This window comes from Nyctibius grandis, chromosome 20, assembly GCF_013368605.1.
Source record: "Nyctibius grandis isolate bNycGra1 chromosome 20, bNycGra1.pri, whole genome shotgun sequence".
NCBI classification, from domain to species: Eukaryota; Metazoa; Chordata; class Aves; order Nyctibiiformes; family Nyctibiidae; genus Nyctibius; species Nyctibius grandis.
The window spans coordinates 817,384-843,508 of record NC_090677.1 but is presented as its reverse complement, the minus strand read 5'-3'; the positions used below and the strand labels follow the sequence as shown (position 1 = coordinate 843,508).

Genomic DNA, 26,125 nt, shown 5'->3' with positions numbered 1-26,125 from the left:
GAAGATGACCCTCTACCTTCCTGGGGATCTTTCTGTGTTGAAACCCTTTGAGCCTACAGGTTTTGGGGCTGTCCTTCTGCCCCTTCAATGGTATCTTCATTCTGTGCTTTGATGAAACCCTCCATTGATCTTTCACGTGGGTTGAAGGGGCACCACAAGCCCTTCTGGTGACCTATCTGTATGTGATTCAGGCTTTGGCCATCAGCTCTGGGCATCCCTTCAATCAGCCAGAGCCTGCTCACCTTGTGTCCTTCCTGATGCTACAATGAAGCAGGCTGAGGTCTGTTCAGAGCTGCCTCACCCACATCTTTAATTAACAAGTTCAATTCTTACTGATTGATTTCCATCTGGAGTACCTGAAATATAAACTTATTGAAATGAAATCCAGCCCTGCTCTGGTTGGACATCAATCAGCTTTTGCAAGCAGCTGCAAGTTCTCCCTCACCAACAGGTCCCTCCCAAAATCCCCATACTGCATATGGCCCGTGGTGTAAGCCCAGTGTCCTCCCATGACACCCTTCTATTGAAACAACCTTTGACACATGCAAGCATCCTTATTTTTGATCTTTTTGATGTGTCACAAAGTGATATTTAAAGGACAAAATGCCATCTGCTGTCCTTTGTTGTGGTCGGATGGCTGGGCAGGAGCTTAACACAAGGACAACAAGAGTGGACAAAGTCAGCCCCAAAGTCTTTCTTGCCCAGCATCCTGCCTCTGGACCATGCCACAGGTGCATGATGTATTCAGGTCATGAAATCACAGCAAACATATGTAGTCCTACGAGGGACTCGGTGGCCTCCAGCCAATCTGTAGTTCTTGGGCCACTTGTAATTATTTGAGTGCTTTCAGAGGGCTTCTCTTCCAAAAACTTGCCTAGCTTCCCCTTGAAATGACAGAAACATGGTGGGCAGCACTGAGACCACCTACCACACTGGTCAGTTCCAAAGTGACATTTGTGAAAGAGAATAACACAACCTAGCAGGAAAAAACTACTAGCTGCTTCAGTATATTATTTTGTGAGTGACTGGCCTTCCTTTCCTTACTCGAGCCCTCTGAGGTAGGACCCTACACAGTCATTCTCATCAGGCACCTGTGAAACCAAGACCACCAATCTATGGAGAACCATGCACAATTCACTTCATATGACACTGCTGCCCCACCACCACCCATAGTCTACGGTGGCTTTTAACTCAGAGAATCCTCCAAATGCCCTAAATGCGAATGATTAAATGAAATAATATTCCAGCCTTTCTGATGAGTATCTATCCTATATATTCCTTTACCATCCTAAGAGGTCAGCTTTGCACTTCAAGCATGACTGAGGACTCTTCTGATCCCTTGTGAATTCATCAGCTCTTTCCAGTTTTATGGAGTGGGCTCAATTTTATGGACTATTTTATGGTCTGGATTAGCTCCCAATATGCACTAATTCTCTCTGAGAGAGCCTATTCACAATCAATAAGCACTTGTTTAATGACTAAAGAAAAACAGTTACATCTTTTATTACAATAAGAACCAACTGCAACAAGATCTGGCCAGGACAGGAACAACCTGAATGAGAATGTATTGGACTAGTGAGACTGAACTGTAGGTAAAGGTCAAAACTTCAGGAAGTGGAGCTTTGCACAGCAAAGGGTGACCAGCAGCACGTGAGGGACAGAAATGATGTAGAGAGTCACATATGCCACAAAAAAACCTCCCAGGCGTGCATTGTGAACATCACAGATACCAAATCTAATGCTCAAAGGAAACAATTCCTTTAATGAATGAGGTCACCTACAGACGTGATTTCAAATGCTGAAGATGTGCCTTCAAACGGAATAGAGATAACACGAGTGAGGGACAGTCTTTTCCTGTAGTGCCCAAAGTACCGTATCCTGTAGACGCCGGGCTCTGTGTCACCAGGGATGTGCCATTCAATAGTCACATTGCTCAGACCGAGGAATCCTTTGGTCCAGTAAAACCTAGCAGACAAACAAAAAAACTGCAGTCATCAAGAAAATCCACTTTTCACTTGTTTCAGTATCCCAAGAGCTCACTAAGTGGAATGAGGTGAATGCATTCCAGCGAAGTATATATTTTAAGACCCTCTTTTAACCTTTCCTCGTATGTTTAGGCTATCAAAGCAGCAACTAACAAATGAACCCATAACCCAGCAGGGCTGAAAAATACCTGGAAACATGGAAAAACAAGTCAGTAGTCCTTTCTGCAGATGAAGAATATTTCTACTAACATGTTCTTACATTCCCAACTCTGTATCATAACCCCGTACAACATTACCTCTGTGAGCAATATTCATCAGCTTAGTCTTCCCTGTGCACGGGAAATGCTGAACCAAAAGGACGAGTATTTATCGCAGGTCACAGGCAAAATCTGTCACAAGCAAGCTCAGGGCTTCTGGCACCCATTTCCACACCAGACTCCCATTTTCTTTTGCAGGGCGCCTTGTGCAAAACCACTTCTGCTCAACCTCAAAACTACAGACAGCCACACATCGTCTGGGGGAGAGGGATTTTTAAGACGGCTGTGATGGAGCACCTCTTGGGGAGGTGAAGAAGATTAACCTGCTCTTCTTTTGATACTGCCAATGAGGAGCACTGCTGGATATCCCCCTAATCACATCCAGGCCAGACATGAGAGCTATCAAGTCCTACTGAGAGAACACCCCCGCTTCAGGGCTTTAACTAAAGGAAGAAGATGAACAAAATATGTCGATTCGTTGGCAATGGTAATAAAAATTTTCTCCATACCAGTCTTACTGAGGAGATTGAAATTAATATTTACAGACATGCCTGGGTGAGAAACAGTAAACAATGGGGGAAATTTGGTTTGGTAAGCAGAGACCACAGACTGACACAGGGCCCATGCATCTGCCTGGTTACTCTCTTCCAAGGTTTTGGCTGTGGATTGCACAGGCTTGTCCTGGGACAAAGACAACTTTGTCTTGGGAGATGACAGTGAAGTGACAGCACAAGGCCCGAAGTGGTGGGGGATCTCCATTCTTAGGGACCACCCCAACTCGCCTGGACATGGCCCCAAGCAACCAGCTATAGCTGCGATGTTGGCTCTGTTGGGAACTGGGTTGGACCAGAGACCTCCAACCTGAGCCTGGCTGTAATGCTGTGACCTAAAAATGCTGCTGTGATAGATCTGTGCCACCACCCCATCTCCTCCCCATCCTGCCCTCCAGGCTTAGTGAACCAGGACCGCTGCTCTGGGACTCAGGAACTGGAACATAGCTCAAATCCCATCTGGGAAGTGACTCCTTGAAGATGAACTCATGGGGATTTAACCACGTCTTATCTCTGTTGGCTGTTTGATAAAGGCAAGGCCAGACAAATTCCTGCCTGTAGCTAAGTCCCTCCTCCTAAACAGTCCCAAGAAATCAGTTACTGCCTCCATGGCAGACACAGGGTGGGGCCAAACCCTTCTCCACTGCAAACACCATGAGAGCATCCAGCAAAAGGGCAGGTCTGCACTGAGTTTTTCCCTGCTGCAATGGCAATGGAGAACGCAGGACAAAGGGTAGATAACAGCTCTCTCCTTCCCCGAAAGCTGCACCTCCTTTAAGTAAACCTTCATATCTTTTGATCCCTGAAAACAGGCATTTTACGAATGCAGCTATAAGATATTTAACACTTTACAACACTAAGCTAACAAATAACACATTCCCTTGTGTTACTCTCCCATTGTAACGTCAACACATTCAGTGGTATCATACATTAGATTTTTTCCTGTACTAAAAAACCAGTCTCACTCCACTAACATCTAGTAAAAATGTTTGATGCTCCCTGTCCCCATTGCCTTAATTACTGACATTTCAAGGTTAATGCACTGACCTTGTAAGAAGTGACTTGTTTTCATCGTTAACAGAACCATTTCCACTTTCTTGTGGTGTTTGGTACTTTCCTGGGGCACCAGGAAGGGAGACATTACAGTCTGCATTGGTTTGCCTTCTGGACAGCCCCTTTAGGCAGGAAAAGGCCAAACAGCTTCTCTTCATTATCAGCAGAAGTATTTAAGCATTGTTCAGAGATCCAAAGTCTGACCTTTCTCAGGAAAGAAAATATGATCTCTAGATTCCCATCTTTCCAGTATCATGGCAGCACATTTTTCAAGTTTTGCACTTTTATATGTTTTTCATCTTCTTGAGTGACGTGTTGTTAAACATTTCCAGTGTTCCTGGCCAAGATTTTGGGAAATCTGTTGGGTTTTTGGACGAGGAGGGAAGAAGGCAGGGCTACATATATGGGTGATAAAATGCCATCGTTTCTCTTATTCAAGGAGGGAACGTGAGAGGAAAGGGTGACATCAATGAGAGTGACAAGTTAATGCAGTGCAAGTAGTAAACAGAGGGCAAGCACTTAGAAATGCAGAGCTCCAAGTGCTGGTAGGAATAAATCTCCCATGTTGGGACAGCCAGAGTCCTGCCTACTGGGTTAGGTTTAGAGAGCAGCTGGTTGCACTTGGGCAGAGAGAATCACACCCTGTCAAATGCTCATCATAAATCCTGAGGAAGACTTTCCTCATGAAGCCAAGCTGTTGGGAACATTGCCTCTCCAACCTCAGACGTTACATGTTTGTGCTTGGACATTGCAAGGTCAGAAGACCCCAAGATGGACGGTTTTTGAGGTCTCGTTTCTCACAGATAGGTTGCAGAAGCAGGTGGGAAAATGTCTGGGTTTATTCAAACAGAGGAGTAACTTGAAATTGAATGGTTTGACGAAAGATGCCTTTGGTATTCCTGTTTCATGTGCCGACTTCTGGTGTAGCTCTGAAAGGTGACACCAGCTTTGCTGCTTAAAGGATGTTTTTCCTTATGACTGACATCTCTAACCTTAACTTTGCTTTCTTACAAACTTTTTGAAAATTGTTGACTGTTTCTACTTTATGATGCACAACAAAGCTGGCCAGCTTTTCCCTATGAAAATCCTGCTGCGGTGAACCTCTCATATTTTCTATTTGGTATCCTATTCATCAGCACAGTAGGGCAGATGGATGGATGTAGGCTATGAAGAAGTTGGACCACCAGCTTTCTGTAATTCTTGCTCTTCCTTCTGTCTTTCCCAAACTTATAAGCCTTCACTGCAGAAGCTAGACCCAAGAGGAAGACCAATTGTTGTGGTCTTGACATGTTAACTACCCAAATACGGAGCCATCAGTCCCCAGAGAGCATCATCTGCAGGGACAAGACCAACCTACGTCTGGGAGCTCTGAAATGAAGTCCTTCAGGTTAAACTCAAATTACTCCGTGGAGTCTATGAAACAGTGAAATCTGGTCAGGGCACCCACCTGGTGTCCCAGGAGGCATCATTCTGTACCACGTGCCAGCTGTCTGAAGTGCTGGTGTATCTCTCCACGGTCAGGAAGTTGTGTTCAGTCTGGAATAAAATGAACAGAGTTAGCCAGATGCTGAAGGTACAGGCATGTCCCTACTGTGTCACTTTAAACTGGAGAAGGGACTATGCTTCTGTGTCCTTTACTGGCAAATGCAGTAATTAATAGCAAAATTGCTTATATTTTACTGCCAAAGTGCAAATTTAAGCTAATAAATGGCGCAGAGAATGAGTAAAGAACTCGATCATTGAAAAGAGGATGGACAGGTGAGGTATTTGCTATCAATGTCTATGCAAGATGAGTGATGGGACAACTTAAGTACTTTTCTAATTTTCTTTGTTTTATTAAAATAATGCACCGGGCTGATAGGATGGAGACTAGAAACCACGCTTGCTACGACTGGATGGCACTGGATACCAACCGAGAAAGAGTGTCTGGCCTAACACACAACATGGGTGCCTTTGACTGCAATAGTATGAAGACATCATAAATGGTCTGTATCTGACCAAACTAAAGACTTTGCTCCAAAAGCATTCTGGTGGTGGAAATTCCCAAAGCACATGCTAAACAGAGAAACTATCTTTTTCTGAACCTCCAGCAAAGGAAAAAAGCACTGGAAGCACACGATCTTACTCCTTCTGAAACCTGAATCTTGAAGATTAAAATGCATCAGGCAGAGGCAGTAACTAAATATTCACTAATCCCAAACATCCCCAATTTCAGTGTTGTTGCGTCACATTTACCGCATTCTCTGCAGAGATCCTGGGGTTTGCACCTACAAAAGTTACTTCAGCAACTTCTCTCTGTGGGGGAAATTGAGATTTATATTAAAGACTGAGCAGCAGATTCCACATTAAGAACATCCTTTGAGTTTTTTAGTGGTATGGTTGGTTTTCTGTGGTTTTTTTTGGTTTTGTTATGAATTATTTATAATTTCACTTATGGACAATTTATACTGTGAACTGGTATTCTGTGCCTTGCTGTTCCACTTGTCCTGCTTGCTGGATAGACTCCACCATAGCACAGAAGATTTCTGTGTAAAAGAGGGAGGGAAACAGGTGAGATTTTTAAGAATGCCTCCCTGCCTTCTTCCTACCTTACTGCTGGAGACAGCAATGAGATGAAAGTCCTTGCTCTGAACACCTTATCTAAATTTTGAGCATTGAAAAAATGTGAGAAAGGGTTCAGTTTATTTCATTTACATTCCATACTAGAGGCATCAAAAGTGACCTGATTTCTGCTTGTAAAGAAATCACTGTACGATATTTTCCTATTTAATCATCAACTGTTATTTTACGTTGAAGCAGAAGGGGAAATCTTCTTCATGTCGAATAAAGGGCTTTTATTTTCCCCTTCATTCACCCATTTGAATCACGTTCAGTACAATGACATTGGCATAAAAACTCTCTGTCTCTGCCTTTTCAACCATGCCCACGAAGAGAGACGAGACCTTTTTGGGCTGAGAGCACCACAACCCTTTATAAAACATAGAGTTTTTTGGATGAGGAGTAAGAAATTAAAGATTTCCTAAACAGGTTTTATCAAATCCTTGAAGCTCTCACCGCTCGATACTGCTGTCTCACTTCTTGTAGCACATCCCCAAATGTCTTATTCACTGGCGCACGATCAGCAACGAGAGCAGGCACCAAGGTCAGGTCACCTATATTGAAAACTGGGGGCTCTGGACCACGTGGCAAATCCTGAACTGTATTCTGGGGGAGGGAAGATGTGCTCATTATACAGACTTATAGATAACCAGTATCTCCTTGATGAATCATATCACTGCTGTGGCTCTTTATCTAAGTCCATTGCTTAGATGATAGATTTTAAGAACAAGGGCAACAAAGTGAGTGTAAAAACAAACAAGAGGATCTTCATCTGTGCTCCGCATACAGGAGCAATCCCTGCAGGACACCCGCTGCCCTGTTGCTGAGGTCCCCCAAATCATAGAATCATAGAATCATAGAATTGTTCAGGTTGGAAAAGACCTAAAAGATCATCAAGTCCAACCATCGACCCAATGCCACCATGCCCGCTAAACCATGTTCTGAAGCGCCACATCCAGGCATTTTTTGAACAAAATCTATCCACCAGAATATCCCACAACTTCAGGAAGCACTGGTCCTGCATGTTCACATGGTCCAGTGATACAACAGTAACGAACATGGTCATGTACAGCAGAAATGTAGCAGATTTTTTTCCTCTTAGTAGAAAAGCGGCAACTTCAGGCCATGCTGAAAGGTTGGAGGTACCTATTTCCTAAACTGTGAACCAAAAAAACCCCTAGAATTTCTCAAGAGGTGTGAGACCCTCATTGCAGGAATTATTTTCATAATGCATAAGAATTTCTCGAAGCAGTTTCTTATGAGAAAACAGAGGGTAGCAATCACGCAGCCTCACTGAGGAACAAATACAGCCATCACCACTTACAGGATTTAAATGTCTCTAGCAGCACGTAGAATGTAGAAGATTTTAATTACCGTAGCAATAGCCCTTGCAAGTCCTCTGTACAGTTGAATATAAGCAGAAAGGGTGTGTGGCCCATAAATAGTCGACGCAGCCTCATATCGTTGAACCTAGCAAAGGACAAATTTGAAAAAGGAAGGTTTGAAGGACTCTTGATCAGTTTATACAGCTCATCCTACTGTGTCAAGACAAGATCAGAACTGTATCTGCGGGGATTTATTTACTCCCTTAGTGCTAGAGGGACAGCTCAACAGCTCACCTAAGTATTTCTGCTGCAATTTCAGGTTACTCTTCTACTCTTTTAAAGGTTTATGATGTAGGTCTTCTCCTCTCCAACTTTCTGAGTTGGACAACCCCAGTTCTTCCAACGTTCCCTCCCAGTTTAGGGTTTCTAAACTCTAGGAGTCCATCCAGTGGTCCACATCTTCCACAAAGCATGGCATCTACCGTGCCTTGTGAGGACCCTTAAAACAGGGTCTTGCAAGCTATATTGCAGTCTTTTCCACAGCAACACGGCACTGTAATTCATGTTCACCTTATGACCCTACAGCTCCAAATCTTTCTTCTGGCAATTTTGCCACCTTATGAAGATAATTTCTAATTCATCCAAGTCATCAGGAGATTACCAAAACAGACCTGAACTCACAGGAGCTCCCTTCAGTACGTCTGACCATTTCCACATTAAAGCATCCATACGTACTCTCTAGCTATGGTCAGGAAACCACATTGGCCCTTGGACCATGTCGTCTAGACCAGAATAAACAAGGAGTTCTCATGATTTCTGCCACAGATTCTTCAGCTGTTTGTGGCAAAGGAAAAGTACTCTAAACATACATAGTTTCACATGAATTATCATCCCATGTAGCCAAAAGCTGAACTCAGTTAAACACGTTCAATCCGCAATTTTAACATTTACCTGGTATTCTTCATAGGTGGTAATGTAATGGGTGTAGACATTGCACAGACCTGCAATTACGACATCCATTCCTGGTGTACCATGAGAGTCAAATTCCTAAGAAAGGAAATAAATCATTTATCTTGTAACAACTGCTTAGTGCACAATTATATTGTTGTTCTTGTTGTTATTATCATTGTTATTTACCAGGACAGAATACAAAGTTATGGTGGGCAGGGGACTGGATGTTCAGGAATGCAACCCTACAAGTGTAATATGCCTTTATTAACATCTCATATTCACTTTGGAAAGAAAAAGTGGAGGAATGACCTCATACTCCAGTAAATTCAATAAATTTAGGGGTTTTTTGAATCTGATGTCTGTATAGTCCTAAAGAAACCGTTGCTATAACTATGCGAGACAGGCTCCGTGAGCCATGGAGACAGCGTCTGGGATTAAGATGGTATTCAGGCTGCAGCTGAGAATAGGATGTATCAATCAGGGAACCGGAAAAAATACAGTTGCCATATTTTTCCAATTGTTTTCATGTGGCAAAATCCTGGTAGGGATTAAGGAGCTAAATCCCTCCATCCCAGAGACAAAACTCCTGTTAGCATCAGTTATGCCTGGATCCCAGTTGAATTAGGTTGTGTTGACTTCATGGATTGAAACCTGATCGGTTTGCTTCTTTTGGGGAGGATATTAATTTCTCCCGTATGTCAGTAGGCACATGCAAAAATGTGTCTGAAGCAACTGTGAGAAGCAAACATCTGTGAGACATGAGACCCGTGATCCCAGCTGGGAGGAGACAAGGGAAAAACCAGAAGGATCAAGAAATGTGAAGTTCCAGATACACTGAGCTCTGGAGAAACCTCTTTCTCAGCAACTTACTCTTTTAACAGCTTCTCGTAACCTGCGTCCAGCCATGGTCCTGAGGGCATTAAGGGGACAATGTCAGTCTCCAGAAATGCAGGGAGCTAAAGCAGGAGTCGCCAATTGGACGTGCAGCACACCACCAGAAATTCACGCGGCGCTTGCAGCGCTGCTCAGCATCCCTTAGGGCTGCGAGGAGCTCAACCAAAACACCTCAAAACATTTCACATACATCATCACAGCCAGGGTGAGGCTGGAGGCACCCCAGGGCGAGGTGGGGTAGAAAAAAAGGTGGTAGAAATAAATCATTTTCCTATTCAGATTTTCACCATTGTACCAGTGCAATTCATCATCACAGTGTTTGTGGCATGAAAAAAAAATCCAAGTTAAAGTTCCTTTTGTTTCATTGAAATGGCGTTTTTCAATGAACAGTTAAAATTATTTAGGAAGCTTGTTTGCATCTCGTTCGTTCCTGTGGCTAGTTTACAGAACAGAGAAGAAAATGGGAAACCCCAGGTAACCAAAGGAGACAGTATACAAGAAAGTACATGCAGTGGACTTATATGTGTAGTGCCCGCACAGCTATCATGTACTGGGGACAATTTTTAGCCTACACCCCCTTTCTACCTGCATGCAGAAGTATCACTGGTAGCTTGAATGAAATGCTGCCGGTTGCAATACACAGAACAAGACCAAAGAATTACATACGTGAGCTCTCCAGGAACAGCAACGATTGCCAGCGATCCGATGGCAGCAATCTGAACATCTACAATGTCAGGGTGCCATGGGCGAGGCCGAGTCATCTGAGGTGGAAAAAAAGGGGATATGACTATTGTAGGATAGTAGCAAAAAAAGATACCTGAAGTATTTTCCTTCCTACAGTCATAGAATCACAGAATCACAGAATCAATGAGGTTGGAAGAGCCCTCTGGGATCATCGAGTCCAACCATTGCCCTCACACCACCATGGCAACTAGACCATAGCACTAAGTGCCACGTCCAGTCTTTTCTTAAACGCCTCCAGAGATGGTGACTCCACCACCTCCCTGGGCAGCCCCTTCCAATGGCTAATGACCCTTTCTGAGAAGAAATGCTTCCTAATGTCCAACCTGAACCTCCCCTGGTGAAGCTTGAGGCTGTGTCCTCTTGTCCTATCACTAGTTGCCTGGGAGAAGAGGCCGACTCCCACTCCGCTACAACCTCCCTTCAGGTAGTTGTAGACTGCAATAAGGATAAATTAGGCAAATAAATAAATTTATTTTGTAGACAGGCACACAAGAAATTTTTTTACCTCCACATGTACAGCAAATTGTCTGACCATAACAGACGGATAAGTCACATGTAAATACTATGAGTAAGGCAAAAAAAGGGCGTTACTGGATGGGTAGCTTAAAGCAAAGTGGGTAAATAAAGTCAGGGTAGCACCTGGAAACCCCTCACCTGCTTGGAAAAAGGACAGCGTTAGGATCAATAAGGTTGAGCATCTGACCAGCACAGCAAAAGCGAATGAGTGAAACCAGAGAGCCCAGTGGCACTGGGGAACAAGAGTTACCTCTTCGTTAGCTGAGCAAATGCACCATCAGATGTGATGCAGAGGGATAGTTTCTAAGTCATCCAGAGGGTGATGCTCAGGGAACCCTCAGCTTTACCCTGACTCAAACTGCCCCTTAGCAGGGACCACACTGTACACGGGCTCAGGACCATTGCAGCAGCCAAAACACAGAATACAGCAGCATTTCATCTTAAAAATAAATAGCTTGATAAAAATGAAGAAGCCTGTTAAAAGGAAATTAAGAACAACAAGAGCTGAAGGGTGGCATGGCTCCAGAAAATGAAAGGCAAAAATCCCACTCCAGCCAGCTAAAAAGATTTTTGAGCAGCAATTTACTGGGGGCAAAACACAAATGACAAAACCTTGTGAAGCACATCAGAAGCAGCAGGCCTGCCACGGCATCCATAAAAGGATGCTCAAAAGGTGATAAAGCTGTAAGAATAATATTTAATTTGTTCTCAGCAGCACCCCTGTGGACAGCAGAGGCAGGGTGGGAGGAGGCTCTACACTGGGGCCTCTCTGTATGCAAGATGGAGCTGATTGAACATGAAGCAGCAGTACGGAAGCTTTTAAAGAGACTGATGAAGGAATAACGATGAATCACCCCCTCTAAGTGCTCTAAAGGACTTTGGGCATGATCCCGCTCTGCTACACTGCATTTGCCTTAATGCCAAGGGAACAGCAGGTGGAAAATGGGGCATCCATTTTCTTTTAAAGTTTTAAGTAGGATTTGGGGAAAGTTCAGTAAGAACAAACACCAAATCTCTGGCCCCCTGCCCAGGACAGAGCAGCCGCAAGCACAGGGATGGGCTGGGACCAACAGGGCAACAGCTCTGCAGAGGCTGGCCCTAAGAAACAGCTCTTCGCCATGCAAGTGGGGCATCCCTGGGATGCAGACCCAAGTGGTGGGGGATCTCCATCCTTGGGGACTGCCCCAACTCTTTCAGACATGGCCCTGAGCAACCTGCTGTAGCTGCTGTGTTGGCCCAGCTGGGAGTGGAATTGGGCCAGAGAGCCCCCCTCCACCCCAGGGTAGCTTCAGCCTGAGCCTGGTGTGATTCTACCTGTGGATGAGTAAGTCTGGCATCAGTCAATGTTACAGCTCACCAAACTTGCATAAGCATGACAGAAAAGCAGAGAAGTCAACAGGACGCTTCCAGGGGAAGTCAAAGCCCGGTACAAACCTTTTAAGACACCACAGAGAAGGTGGGTAAGTTAATACAGGCCCCAGAGTTTCCAAAAGGCACCATGACAAGTTACTTCATTTTACCTCTCCAGTGCTAAAGAGGATTGGCTTGGGTTTGTGGCAGGCTTCTGTTCCATTGGATGGCTCTCCCAGGAGCTGGTCCCGGATTTCATCCCAAAACGGGTCCCCTTCTACTGAGCCTTGAGGGAGAAACATCTTTTAAATGCTATTCCTTCGGTTGCCCCAACAGCTATTGGACAGAAAACTCATTTATTTCCCCCTCCCTGCTTATGTGGGATAGGATATTTTTCAGTGGGTTCTGGCTATCTCCCTTTTCTGGGGTGGTTTGAAAAGCCAAGCTTTAACCCAGCTGAGCTCGATCTTGGCAGCATTCAGGTAATGAGAACAAACCGGGAAGGTTGCCCCAAAGCCAGCCCTTTTTCTCCCCACTCGCCAGCCACTGCTCTCCTTCCTTCAGAGCATGGTTATATCCTTCTCCAGAAGCTTTCTGACAAACACAGACAAACTTGTGAGGGGGCTATAAGATCACACCTTCCTAAAAAACATCTCTTTGGAGACTATGGTTCAACCAGCCATTGATATTTTTAAATGACTCTGGGGGTTTGGATCTCTTTAGAGGATGCCCCAAGTCCTCTCCATTTGTACAAAGCCATATTGACATCTGCTCCCTGAATTACCTTGTGTGAAGTTGAAAGCACCCACTCCATCGATAGTCCCCGCAGCGAAGCTGTGTCCTAAGGCTGGTTTACATGTTTTAACCTTAATCAGAAGGGGGGAAAAAAATGAGAGAGAGATTTTAAAACCAGCTCCCCTCCACGTGCCAAGTCCTGCTATGTGAATATAACATTTCTTCTTTCCTTATGCCTGGGTCCTGGGAGCTCTCGCTCTTACCGTGTGCGTGGCATTGAGCTCCACCGAGACATCACTCATGTTCACCCACTGGTGAGCTGAGCTGATGGGTCCTGTGATCTCCTGGGAAGCATCTTCATACAGCTCCTGAGGGACACACACAAGGTGGAAATCCTTGAGGAAGAAGAAATCAGGTACCCAGCTCTTCTGAGATTCAGCTACATGAGTTATTTCTTCATTCTGTTGACACCTTCCAGTGGTGTCTTCCAGGTGTTAAAGCAAGAGCATATTTCCCAAGCTCCTTTGTTTCTATCACCCTATCTCTACATTGTGCATGCCCCAAGTCCTGCAAGCTCTCCCTGTCTCAAGTAACACAGGGAGGACACTCTGTGGTCAGCACTTTGGTGCGTGCCTTTCTTTTTACAGCTGAAACCTGCACCTATTCCACGAGGGTGGCAAATTTTTTTTCTTAGTTGCAACCTTTTGCATTTCTCACATCTTAGACCAACCAGAAAAAAATGCTTTCTATGAGAAGGAGGCACTTTGTTGCATTCATTGCTTCAAAATGCATGGATATTAGGAAAAATTTCTTCATGGAAAGGGTTATCAAGCAGTGGAACAGGCTGCCTAGGGCAGTGGTGGAGTCACCATCCCTGGGGGGATTTAAAAGCCATGTAGATGTGGTGCTGAGGGACATGGGTCAGTGGTGACCTTGGCAGTGACAGGTTAAAGGTTGGACTCAATGATCTTAAAGGTCCTTTCCAACCAAAACGATTCTATGATTCTATGACTTCACCAAGCATTTTCTATACGGCTGACAGCTAAGCCATTCAGATCTTCAGTGAATGATTTTCTGGCACGCGTGCCTCAAGCTGGTACATGGAAAGCATTGCCAGAAGTTACACAGGTTTAGTAGCATTTCCCGTAACTGCAGCAAGGGATAGAGGACACAGGCTTTGAAGGCCAAGAGTCCGCAGTGTTAAAAACGACAGCAGTGTTTTTCCCTCACCATTTGATACACACACTGGGCCACCCTGACTGGGACAATCTTTCACTTGCAAGTCACGATCAGGCTGGCGTGACTTCAGGAGAAGCATCTGAAATGGTGATTAAAAGGAAACCGCCACCATCAAGCCTTCTGCTCTTACTCCTCTGCTGGACCCGTTCCAGTTCCTACAAGCTGCTGTCCCTGAACCCGTGCCAAAAAAACATCCTCTTACTGACTACTCTCACATTACATAAAGCAGCAGAAGGGGAACCAGTAAATTCAGGTGAATTTTGAGCCCAAGGACACGTAAGGGAGCACGTAGGGTGGAGGACACTGGCTGAGTAAATGCAAAGTCAGTCAGGGCAATATGAGTATCTTTCGTAGATGTTTAGTCTGGCACGTTTTAACTCACATTTGTGTTAGTTTGGGAGCATGATGCCAAAGTTGGCCAACAAGTGGTATGTGGTGGTGTCTCTGAGCTCTTCTAGGAGTCTTCAACACCATCATGATACCTCTGAGATGCATCCATAGGAGGGAGGGGGAGATTACAAGGGGCAACATTCACATTACGTACCGGTGAGCAATACGGAGATTAAAACCCCAAACCAACGCTTTCAAATTGCAACACCTCCAATGACCTATCTAAATAAAAGTGAGTGCTTTCTGAATAATTAGGAAAATTTTCCTTAAGCATATAAATATGGAGTTCAGAGTAATTTAAACCTACAAACATTCACAAAAATAGGTGCAAGGAAGCTACTTAAATGAACAAGCATTCCTGTAATAACACTATTCACGCACACTCGTAAAGCAAAATATCACTTACCCTTGCTTTCGAGTAGATATTTTGCCCTATAATTCTTGTACTGTCAAACATGTCATTACCGGGACCGGTGGCCATGCACATCGTTGCCTGTTAAGAAATTTGTTTAAGTGCTAGTGATCAGTTAATACAGAGAACATGTGGCACTGCAAGGTGGATGAGTTCACAAGTGATTGTCGTACTGTGGGAACGAATTGCTTCTTGCTAGCCATCTCAAATTTGGGCACCAGGTTACTAAACTAACCTTTGCAGCAAGATAAATTTAAGTTTGGGCCGAATGGCCAGAAAACAGGGTGTATGAGGACAAGACACAGTAAGTTCCTAAAAGAGGCAGCCAGAATAGTCCAAAAAGAGTTGATTTTTCTTTTAATGTCCTATTCACGCATAATGGTCCACCACGTGGCTCTGTATTTGCTGCTCCACCCTGAGTTTTCTCCTTATCAGAAGTTAATGTAGATGAGGTAAGACATACTTACCCCGCCAATGGGACAGGTGCTCTGTGGGTTATTGCATGACTCCCCTGTGTTTACGCAGAACGGGCCTTTGATGTTGGGCGACACATCTCCCAAGTTGGAGGATGCAAAGGCAGCAACAAAAGAGCCCTGCCAAAGCCAGACGTGGTCAGATGGATTTTAGTGCCTTGCAGCGATTGCAAATGTCACCTGCAGATCTCCCTGCAGTCAAGGCTGGCATTACAGCCAGTTGAAGAGCATGAGTTGCTGGTAAATCTTTCTGAAGTGACCGGGAGGACTGGAATGGGGATTTAGGAGTGTCCCAAGGGTTAGGGACAAGAAGAGCAAGGGAGAATAGGATGCACAGGGTGCAACTGCCATTTCCGGGGGACCTTCACACCCTTTTGGTATCCAGACAGCATTTCTTCATCTACCTCTCCCATCTCAGCAGCAGCTCTTCCCTGCCGTGTCCCCAGTTTCTCATGTTACTGATCAGATCTTAATGGATCATCGTAGCACCTTGCACAGGATTTCTTTTTTCTGCCAGGCTTTCACCACGACTGATTTACAGGGTGAGAGCTATTGGACCCAGCCACAGGAGTTGACATCAAGCAGTACTCATTAGAATTCAGCTCTCACCGATACTCTCATTTTTTCCCCCTCTTTTAGAGATGAGATGCGTCAACACCAGATATTTTTATATATTATCAGCTCTTAAACCATTTTCTTGTACAACTGCTAAACACAACGTGCCCAGCAGACCACACAGCTAAATATTGAAGCCTGCAAACACTTCTTAGCTTTGCGTGCATGCCAGCTCACCCTGACTTCCACCCATAACTATGCACTAGAATTGAGTCTTGTTAAAAGCTTTTAGATAATCCACCATAAAAAGAAACATTTGCAAGCAGGAATTAGGTAGACTTCCTTTAGTTTCCATCTTTGGTATGAACTGCAGGTGTTCCTCTGCCCAGAGTATTAAAATAGGAATTGAGCAAGTGTTTCATGGTACATGCTGGAGATAGATACACACAGGACACCCTCTTAATCAACTCATGGCTCAAAGCGTCTATGAGAGGGGTTCATGTCCATATTTATATTTCAGGGGAAATAATGCTTTTTAAAGGAGCTGTGTTTGTACTCTGAGGATGGCAAACCTTCTGGATAAATGAAAATCAGAAGGCAGAACTGCCTGGAAGCCATAAGAAAGAAGTGGGGCTGACCACAGACTTGATGCCACACTACAGATGCAATATATTAACCCCTTTGGATGAAGTATCTCACACGTGTCTTTCTAGTATTCGCAACAGTAAAATCAAAATAAATTTGGTTTATTCCTAAAGTCTAAATAAATGCCACTAATTACTAGTTTGGAAAATCAAGAGTACACCTTGCAATTTCTCTTTTCTAGAGGAAGAAAGTAAACAAATCAAAGCGTTCATCTTTGTCCTCCTTTTTCTGTGTCTATCCTGCTGCCCTATTGCACTGTTTGAAAGAACCTGCTTTGACCCATAGAAAGCACCAACCACTCCCTCTCTGTTGCAGCACTTTTTTCCCCCTATTATTTTCAGTAGTCTGAAAACACTCCCACCTCTCCGGGAAGCATCCCCTTGTTCTTCTCCTGTTCAAACAAGTAAGACGCATAGCCCACGTTGTCGCTGTTCACGAGATGGTTTGAGTTGTTCATGCTGACTGGGTGCACGGCAAACCAGCTGAAGAGGACACACGTAGGAAATGTGTTGTTCAGTCTATATATTGGCAATTGCCTTGTTCAGTCTATATATTTGCAATTGACTTATGGGAAATTTCTTTGGGAGAATACAAACACAAACTGTTGGTACCTATGGATGGATTAACAAGGGCAGAGTTCACAGAATCACAGAATCAACCAGGTTGGAAGAGACCTCTGGGATCATCAAGTGCAACCATTGCCCTGACACCACCATGGCAACTAGACCATGGCACTAAGTGCCATGTCCAGTCTTTTTTTAAACACTTCCAGAGATGGTGACTCCACCACCTCCCTTATTATTATTATTATTCTCATCTTCTCCCTTCCTGACCAGGAGGTCTCATGGCTATGATGGGCCAGGTCTTAAGGCCACAGGAATTTGGCACCGTAATTATCAGGGCCACCAAGAGCTATTTTAGACCTAAACTGACTCTTTTCTGAGTGCAGAGAATTATATTTTGGAGGGATTTTTATTTTCTTGATTTAAAGAAACAAGGACGAGTCGATGTAAAAAGGAAAAAAAGGAACACTTTCATTCTTACAGAAAAGAAAACCCTTCTCTTCCCCTTAACACAGTCAGACTGTCACTTGTGACTTCTAAATGAGGAAAACAAAATTATGGCTTTGTTACTGCACGTTACTTCATTTGCCTGGCCTTGAGCTCTGAACTCTGCATGGCTGAATGCTGCCCCACAGATCTGTTGATAGGACGGGCGTCGTCAATGCTGCCTGGGGGAATGGCACGCTTCCCACAAAACGTGGGGTGTTAAAGAAAATAACCCAGAGAAGAGAAGCCCAAAGGGTCCTGGAGATGCTGGGGCTGGGATCTGCTTGGAGGGGCACAGTGAGAGCCCCAGAGAGGATTTTTTTCTGCACCCCTACAAGGGAAGACCAGCTATGGTCATCTTCCCCAGATGTCTTTGGGTCGTGCCAGGAGATGTGCCCAGCTGTAGGTGGGCCAGGTGCTGCTGTTATCTCCCAAGCAGATGCGGGACACTGACCTGGTTTATGCACTCATGGACTCTCACTCACTCTTCCCTCAGAGCCCCTCTGGTGACTAGCTGGGAGCAACGCTCTGTGGGCAAGGGTCAGTGTTGGGGAGGAGAGTTTGTGCAGAAAGACAGAACTGTTACAGAACTGTGGTCTACGAGGATTTGGAGAAAATCACGTTACTTCAGTGGTCAGTACCTGATAAGGCCTAGCTCCTGTCCATTCTCATCTACCATCTTCAGCATCACCATTTCTTTATCTGTGTTGGATGAATACCTGGATGAAAATGAAACAGGGAAATCCCATTAGTGCCAGAGTCGTGGTCAGGCTCTGCATTGCTCAGACACGTTAACTGTCCACTAGGTTGAGCAAGGAAATGAAGAGGTTATTACAGATATTACTAGAGCACAGTGAGACCTTAGAGGAGCACCTGAAAATAGCTGTGAAGGTTAAGGGAAGAGTTATGGTTGTTGCTGACCTCAGGCGCTGCTTCTCCAGGGGATGGAGAGAGGAGCTCTCTCCGAATACAAATTCATGCACCAAGGATGGCACTTTAATGCCACCTGACTCAAATGCTAACATCTAGTAAAGACTTTTTTTTTTTTAAACAAAGCATAAGGTCACATCCTTGACCAATGCCTCACATGCTTGCAGGGGGCAACCACAACTTTCAAGCCTACTCTTGCAACTGATTTCTGGCAACGCACACACCAAAGCACCCAGGATGGCAACAGCATCATTCTGCCATGGTCTTGGCTCCACATTTTCAACCATCGCACAAAAGACTAGAAACACCAGCTGCAAGATGGCTGGGTCATGGTTCCAACTGAAGGGTCCTCTTCATGGCTCGGTTTCTTTCCCACTTGAGGAGCTTTTACCTGCTTCGTTCAGATGCTGGATTCTCAAGGTAAGAGAAGGGGCTTCGGTTGATCTGGCTGTTTTCTACAGTGCCTCTGTTTATAAAAAGCCTTCCTCTCTTCATGTTCTCATGCGCTATGTCAATGCTCTGAAAAGCAGGAAGGCAGGGAATATTAGTCCATGCATGTAAGGCATACGTGAGATTATCTGGTAAAACTCTCTCTCTCCCTCTCTGCCTGTCCCCAACTCTTTCTTGGGAATTTGGGGGCTTTTTTTTTTTTAAAGTAAGCAGTCTAAAATTCTAGAAAATTATCATAATATTTTTAAACCACCCACAATTGTCTCTTTCTAAAGAAAGACTTCAAGGCTTCTGTTTTTTGATCTGATTTCACTGGTAAGCATAAACCCACCTCCAAACGTGTTTTAAGACTGCAACATTCAGAGGTGCTACCATGAACACCACAGCAAGAGCTCTGTTAGTCACAAAGGTATCTTCCCCCACCTTTTCTGTGTTTATGGGCTCTCATGTGAACAGACTGGACGACACCGACCTTTATGATGCCATTCACGATAGCGTTGAGGGATGGTCTGATTAGCCCTTTGCTAGTGATCCAGAAGAGGGTGTACTGGAAGTAGCCACCAGGCCCTGAGTGTGTGTGGGTGCCGCTGAGGATGACGTTGTCCTCTCGGTACAGCTCACCATACTTGCTCTTCAGATTCTTGAGCACCTAAGAGGAAGGAGGTGGTCTTAAAAAACTCTTTTTTGTGCCCAAAGGCTACGGAGATTTGTATCAGCCCTTGCAAAAAACCCAACCATTCATCTTCCTCCTTGCTCTTCTCTTTCTGCCTGATACTTCCATACTGGCGTCACAACAAGTAGGTTATAGCTGTTGACTTGGCAAGAACCTTAAAATAATAAAAATCTGGTAAATGAAGACCTCTATGGCCAACTTGCAGTGAAGTCCAGACCATCCAAGGATTCCTCAGCTCTCCAGCATCTCCCTCCGTCCCTCCTTCCTCTGTGGTGCTGGAGACTCAGCATTACACAGGCACCATGATAATGTATTTGTGATAATTTTTGCGCTAAGAAAACCATGGTCAAAGTCTAGCCTCATTTGCTGAGGAATCAAAAGCTTTTCTTCAGCAGAGACATGACATCTCTCCAAGATCGCGCTGCAAGGAAAGCCCAAAGCAAACAGCCAATGTACTGACATGCTTGATATTATTTAGCAATGACTACAACCTTAACCAACCAGTGACAATCATTCATTTCCAGCCACGTACCTCCAGCCTCAGTTTCTGAGACACCATTCCTATGTCAGCGCTGACGAACACTACTCGCCTGGAGTCATCAGGGTCTGCCATGATGAAGGCTCGGCTATAGAGGCGTGTGAGAAGCCCACCACCCACCTGGTCCGGGTTGGCATATCCCATCTGGAAGGGAAGAGCTCCATCAAGCCCGTGCAGCCAAAATATTGAGCGATGTGTTCATTTGCATGTATTTTTCTAAGCAGATTTGCCAGAGGGTCAGAGGACTTATTCAACATATGAACACTCAGAGCTGCAACTATCTTGCCCTGTGATTGCAAGAATCATACAGAATGGTTTGGGTTGGAAGGGACCTTAAAGACCATCTAGTTCCAACCTCCCTGCCATGGACAGGGACACCTTCCACTAGACCAGGTTGCTCAATGCCACAAAGAAATTTCACCTAATGTTTGAAGATGACAACCATTTGGCAAGGCAGAGCCTCTAAACCAGAAGTCCTGCAAAAAATACTCAGAGATGATGAAAATCAGTATTTCAGCAACCCCGTGTTCAATTTCCCCAACTTACCAGAGGAACTTCTGCCACAGGTCCCGTGCAGTCAGCTCGACCTACACCCAGCAAGTAGTTTGCTCTTACTTCACTGGAATCTATAATAAGAATAAATAGTAGATTAGTGGACACATGAGCAAGCAGAGTCGGGGACAAAGAGGCAACCCAGCCTTTTTAAAGAGATTGCATGCCTGAAACCTGCTTGACATCCCCAGAGGACTCAGCAGGCCCATGGACAAGGGGATCCAGCTGATGATACTGTCTGCTTGGGTTTCCAATGGGCTGTCAATGTGGTCAAACTGTGCTGAGGCTTCTAAGGTGTTTGGGGTGGTAAAGGGTGGACCAGGCATGAAGAACTGCAGAGGGAGCTCACAAGATGGGGTCACTGGACAGTGTAAAATGTGTTGTGAGTCACAGTGAGCAGAAAACAAGCCTAGCTTCACCAGTTAAGCTCTCTTAAGCCCAGCACTACCATGCAGGGAACAGATCCAAGGGTCTAAGAGCTGTTTCCACACAAAAAATTCAGCTCAGCAGCAGTGAGAAAAAGAGGATGGCATGTCAGATAGAGAAGAAAGAGGGGCACATCCATATGTTGCCCTGGTGCCTCCAACGCATCCCATGTCCAGCGCTGGTGCCCTGGTCTCAAAAAAAAAAAAAATCACAGCAGAGCCAGCAGAGCTCAAAGAAGGGAAAAGCAGCTCTGGGCAATGACCTCCAGGCAAGCAGTGAGGAAAAGGACTCGTGAAGGAGATCGTGTCTCGTCCCAGCCATCACAAAGGTGCAGAAGTCCTTCTATAGGATGGACAAAGTGCCTGGACAAACTCATGGAAGAAAAGCCATTGAGGACTATTAAATTAAAAAAAAAAAAAAAAGTCTGCATCTCAGGAAATCCCAGAGCCACAAATCACTGGAGGCTGAGATAACACTGTGGGAAAATATCTCTATGTGCTTGATCTGTTCTCACAGTCTTCCCCAGTCAGCTGCTGCCGCTCGAGGCAGGGCATCGGGATAAGGGGGAGCTCGGTCTTCCCAGTCTGGCCTTTCCTAGGCTGTCACAGGAGAAGTGAAACACTCACACTGTCCACAGACTGACGACAGGTATTAGTGAACAGGGCTACCCATTAAAACTACCGCTCCTGCACCTCCTCCTCCAAGAGCTATGACACAGAGATGAATCACTTGTGCAAAACTCTTACATGTTACAATCTAAAACCGTGAAGAAAGTGTGAACTACATCCAATTCGAGATCAAAATCTAGAAGTTGGAAGGTCCCACTGCTGACATGTCGGGTGATGCCTCATCCAGGGCAGTGGAGACCCTCGGCTCTGGGAAAGGGCTCCTGTCACATGGAAATGCCTGAAGCTTCAAAATGTTTTCCTTCCCCATGAGATTTTATCTTTCCAGAGGACAAGCATGGGGTACATTAGAAGTGAATTGAGGGTTAACTTTTGGGCAGCTCCAAACACCCACCTGCCCCATGCCTGGTGATGGGGTTGGAGGCGTAAATGGGCTGTGATGGGATTGTAACAGCTGTGAAGACCCTTGGTGCGATACGGGGAGCAAGGGGCTTTCGGGACTGTCTCCACCCAGCAGAGAGAGGGAAGGGAGGTTTTCTGGTTCCCCTGCAGCCAGCCTCACCCACTGGCCCCGAGGCTGTGAATCCACACCCTGAGAGATGCTTGCGTTGGGTTTGACCACCGTGCTCCTGACACAGAGGCAAGCAACAGCACTGTGTCGTGGCTGTGCAAGAGGACCATGCACAGAGAAGGTTATGAAGGCTCAGCAGTGGCCCAGTGACCCTCCTCCTGCATCCCTTTAATTTAAATTACTGCACTGGACACACACTCGAGCAGGGTGCGATGGCAGGACTGAAATAGCTCAACTTGCCGTTGCTCTCTTTGCTGAGGAAGTGGAAGACGAGGAGCACCACGGTCACCACTATCATCAACACCAGGCAAACAATGAGGATCACCTCCAGGCGGGAGAAGGAGCACTTGGACCTCTTCCCACACATGCTGGGGACACTGTGAAAGCAGAAAAGAGCCTGTGGGGAAGGCAGAAGGGACAGCCCTGATGTCAGGCATGTCCCACCCAGAGCAGCATATCACACCCTCATGAGCTGGTGATGGTTTGTTCCCCGTCCCAGTGTCAGAGTGGGCAGCAGCAGCAATAAGGATGGATAAAGGTTAATTTAGGGAACTCAGCCAAGACAAGCACACCCCATCACATGTCCAAGTGCAGTTCACTCCTGGCTAGAAAAAGCAGTGGTTGTGACAGCTTTCCAAGATAAAACCCTACCTATAGGTGCTGGCTTTCTTCATCACGCACAGAGCTCTTTGGGTTTGCTTTTTGTGTACTGTTCTTCTTCCTGGGACAGAGGTTTATTTTGGGTTAAAGATTAACAAGAAAAATTATTCAAAATACAGCTATGGGAAAATACGCTCTTTCCCCCTCTGATAAAACCTCTGGTGACCTCTGCTTTGTCCTGCTCCAGCACCTGAGCTTTGCGACAAGGGCTTCAGTCTTGCCTGGTGGGAAGTGGCATTTGTAACCAAGATGTGCCTTTTGCTCTTCTTGTAAACAGGCTGCCTGGGGCTGCGCCCAGGTGAGTCGGGGCAGTATCCGAGGATGGGGATCCAGTGGGACTTGTCTCCATCCTTGGAGATGCCCCTACTCGCCTGAACATGGCCCCAAGCAGCCTGCTGTAGCTGTGACGCCAGCCCTGCTGGGAGCATGGTTGGGCTGGAGATACCCACCCTGGCACCTCCAGGCTGAGTTATTCTGCGTTTCACTCCTGCGACTGTCACAGGAGCGGAGAAGGGGAAGGATGGACACACGCTTAGGGAGGGATGAGTGAGGCAGAGCCTCTCATTTTCCTACAGGTAACATCTGCCTTATGGTGGATCGGGCATGAGGCTTGGTAAAGCTCATACCCTGGAGGTGACATGCCCTAGAAACAATCCATCTGCAGAAAATCACTGCTGAAATGAACATTCATGCTCTTGGAAAGGTTGCAACGAGAAACAACATCACCAGCGAGCCAGCTCGTCACCCAGACTTGCTCCAGGTGACCTTTCGATCAGCTATTTTTTTTGCCACAGTAAGATACAGCAGTCACAACCATTGCTGAATTTCACCTAGCAAATTTTCTAGTGGCAACAAATATAATATTAGGGGTTTCCTTCCTCCCCTTTTTATTCTCCAAGGTTGGCATTGGCAGCCAGCCACATGGCACTGCAAACCAGCCAGGTAATCAGTCCCACAGCACCAGCCTTAAACACGTCTGCACGATGCGCAACTACAGGTTTCTTTTTCCAAGAGATTAAACTGACGAAGCGATACTACAAGAAGCAAACGTTAGTCCTGTGAAATCCCAGTGAAAGCTTATACAAACTTACCTGAGATCCCTTGTGTGTCCCAGCGTCTAAGGGAATGTCTCCCAGCTCGAGACCTGTTTCAAGCTGACAAGCTCAGCTTGAAAATTATTGCAATTATAGCCCTGTGAGTCAAGCACTGCGCAAGATAAGAAGCAACCAATCAATAATTTTTACCGCACGAGGAGATGATAGGGTTGTTTTCGCTGGTGGTTTTATTTTAAATTACTAACGGCACCTACCTCTCTAAAACAACCTTTCTGGGATTGCACTGATCAGCTCTGGTGCACGAGGAATTTGGGAACAGGACTTTTTCCCTCCTCTGTGCTTCATCACAGTTTGACCAGCCGGTGGGATGGCTGCTGCTTCCCATCTGGCCGTGACTCCTAATGCTCATGGAAGGTCAGTCCCCAGGGTTTCCAAACTCTACTAGAAGAACTTGAATACAGGATTGCATTTTTAAGTGTAAAATACATTTTATTAATATCTCTTTTTATTTATTAAAATATTTATTTATTAAAAACCAGCCTTTTCCATCTGTCTTCCTTTTGAGTCCCAGATTGGTCGCATCATGCACAAACCCACCGGTTGCTGAAGCATGCTTTATCCAAAGGGTTTTATAGAATCATAGAATCACAGAATGGTTTGGGTTGGAAGGGACCCAAAGATCATCTAGTTCCAACCCCCCTGCCACAAGCAGGGACACCTTTCACCAGACCAGGTTGCTCCAAGCCCCATCCAACCTGGCCTTGAACACTGCCAGGGAGGGGACAGCCACAGCTTCTCTGGGCAATCTGGGCCAGGGTCTCACCACCCTCACAGGAAACAATTTCTTCCTCATCTCTCATCTAAATCTCCCCTCTGTCAGTTTAAAACCATTCCCCCTCGTCCTGTCACTCCATGCCCTTGTAAAAAGTCCCTCTCCAGCTTTCCTGTAGCCCCTTCAGGCACTGGAAGGTGCTAGAAGGTCTCCCCAGAGCCTTCTCTTCTCCAGGCTGAACAGCCCCAACTCTCTCAGCCTGTCTCCATAGCAGAGGGGCTCCAGCCCTCTGAGCATCTTCGTGGCCCTCCTTTTGACAGTTTGCTCTTCCCAAACATGATGGGACCCATCACGTCCCTCAGACAAGCTGCTTGCCCTTGCTGGCAGGGGGGATCCCACGAGCAATAACCCTTTGCTTCCCCCAACACCCATGCATTTCAGTGGGAATTTAAGGCTGGGACCACCTCCAACGTTCTCCTTCCCCCTCCACCTCCAACAGGCAAACACCTCAAGAGGTTCAGGTTTCCTCTTTCACCGCCATTTCTTTCTTGCACCCTAATCCGAGGGTTAATATCCCAGCTAGCGCCAAGCACACGCAGTCTGAGTCATCGCTTCAAGGTCACGTTCAGTATCACCATTTGACTCGGCGATTTTTGGACTGGCTGGTGGGGAGAAGCAAGTCCTGATACGTTATCTCCTCGCTGCGATACCAAAGGAACATACTCACCCCTGCCATCAGTGGAGAAAGAACCTGCTTTGCCGTGTGGGCTGACAGATATCCCTCTGTGCTACTTGGAATACCCTGCTTCAGGTCGCAAGGTTGTCCCAAACTTTGCACCAGTCTTGGAGGTAACTGAAGATCCTCGTTTGACAAAACCACAGAAAACTCAAATTTAAGCAGGTCACAGAAGAGACTAAACCAACAGAGTACTTATTCATCTGTTCTGCCTCTTTGCTTTCCTTCCTTTTCTCTCAATCCTCATTTTAACCCTGAATTTATCACAGCCCTGGCTTTCCCACAGACCGCAGAGGGGAAGGACGTAATGCTCCATCAGCGATGCTTCGCTATTGCCCGCTCCACTCAAGGAAAAGAGCTTAAAATCTGGGTGGTTTTCTCTTCCTCCCCTCTCATTTTCATCCTTCTTCACAT

General features: G+C 45.7%; 1 protein-coding gene across 1 annotated transcript; it reads right to left on the bottom strand.

Annotated features, from left to right (window-relative positions):
* Positions 1–1,760: 1,760 nt before the first annotated feature.
* Positions 1,761–22,855, bottom strand: LOC137672349 (putative neutral ceramidase C). Its single transcript, XM_068416502.1, has 20 exons — positions 22,720–22,855; positions 20,860–20,939; positions 20,308–20,457; positions 19,575–19,751; positions 19,044–19,171; positions 18,364–18,441; positions 17,035–17,155; positions 15,468–15,593; positions 14,995–15,081; positions 13,223–13,327; positions 13,009–13,090; positions 12,395–12,510; positions 10,281–10,375; positions 9,591–9,630; positions 8,721–8,816; positions 7,819–7,914; positions 6,901–7,050; positions 6,082–6,141; positions 5,294–5,382; positions 1,761–1,965 (listed from the first exon to the last, which is right to left on the bottom strand). Exons 1-20 carry the CDS (start codon positions 22,853–22,855, stop codon positions 1,761–1,763), a joined length of 2,217 nt encoding a protein of 738 aa, XP_068272603.1.
* Positions 22,856–26,125: the final 3,270 nt, after the last annotated feature.

Coding starts and splice junctions, on each gene's coding strand:
- LOC137672349 (XM_068416502.1), bottom strand. CDS start 22,855: ATGTGTGGGAAGAGGTCCAAGTGCTCCTTCTCCCGCCTGGAGGTGATC. Junction 17,156..18,363: donor CAGGAGCTAGGCCTTATCAG/GTACTGACCACT, acceptor TGTCCTCTTCAG/CTGGTTTGCCGTGCACCCAG. Junction 7,051..7,818: donor TTGCAAGGGCTATTGCTACG/GTAATTAAAATC, acceptor TCCCTCCCCCAG/AATACAGTTCAGGATTTGCC.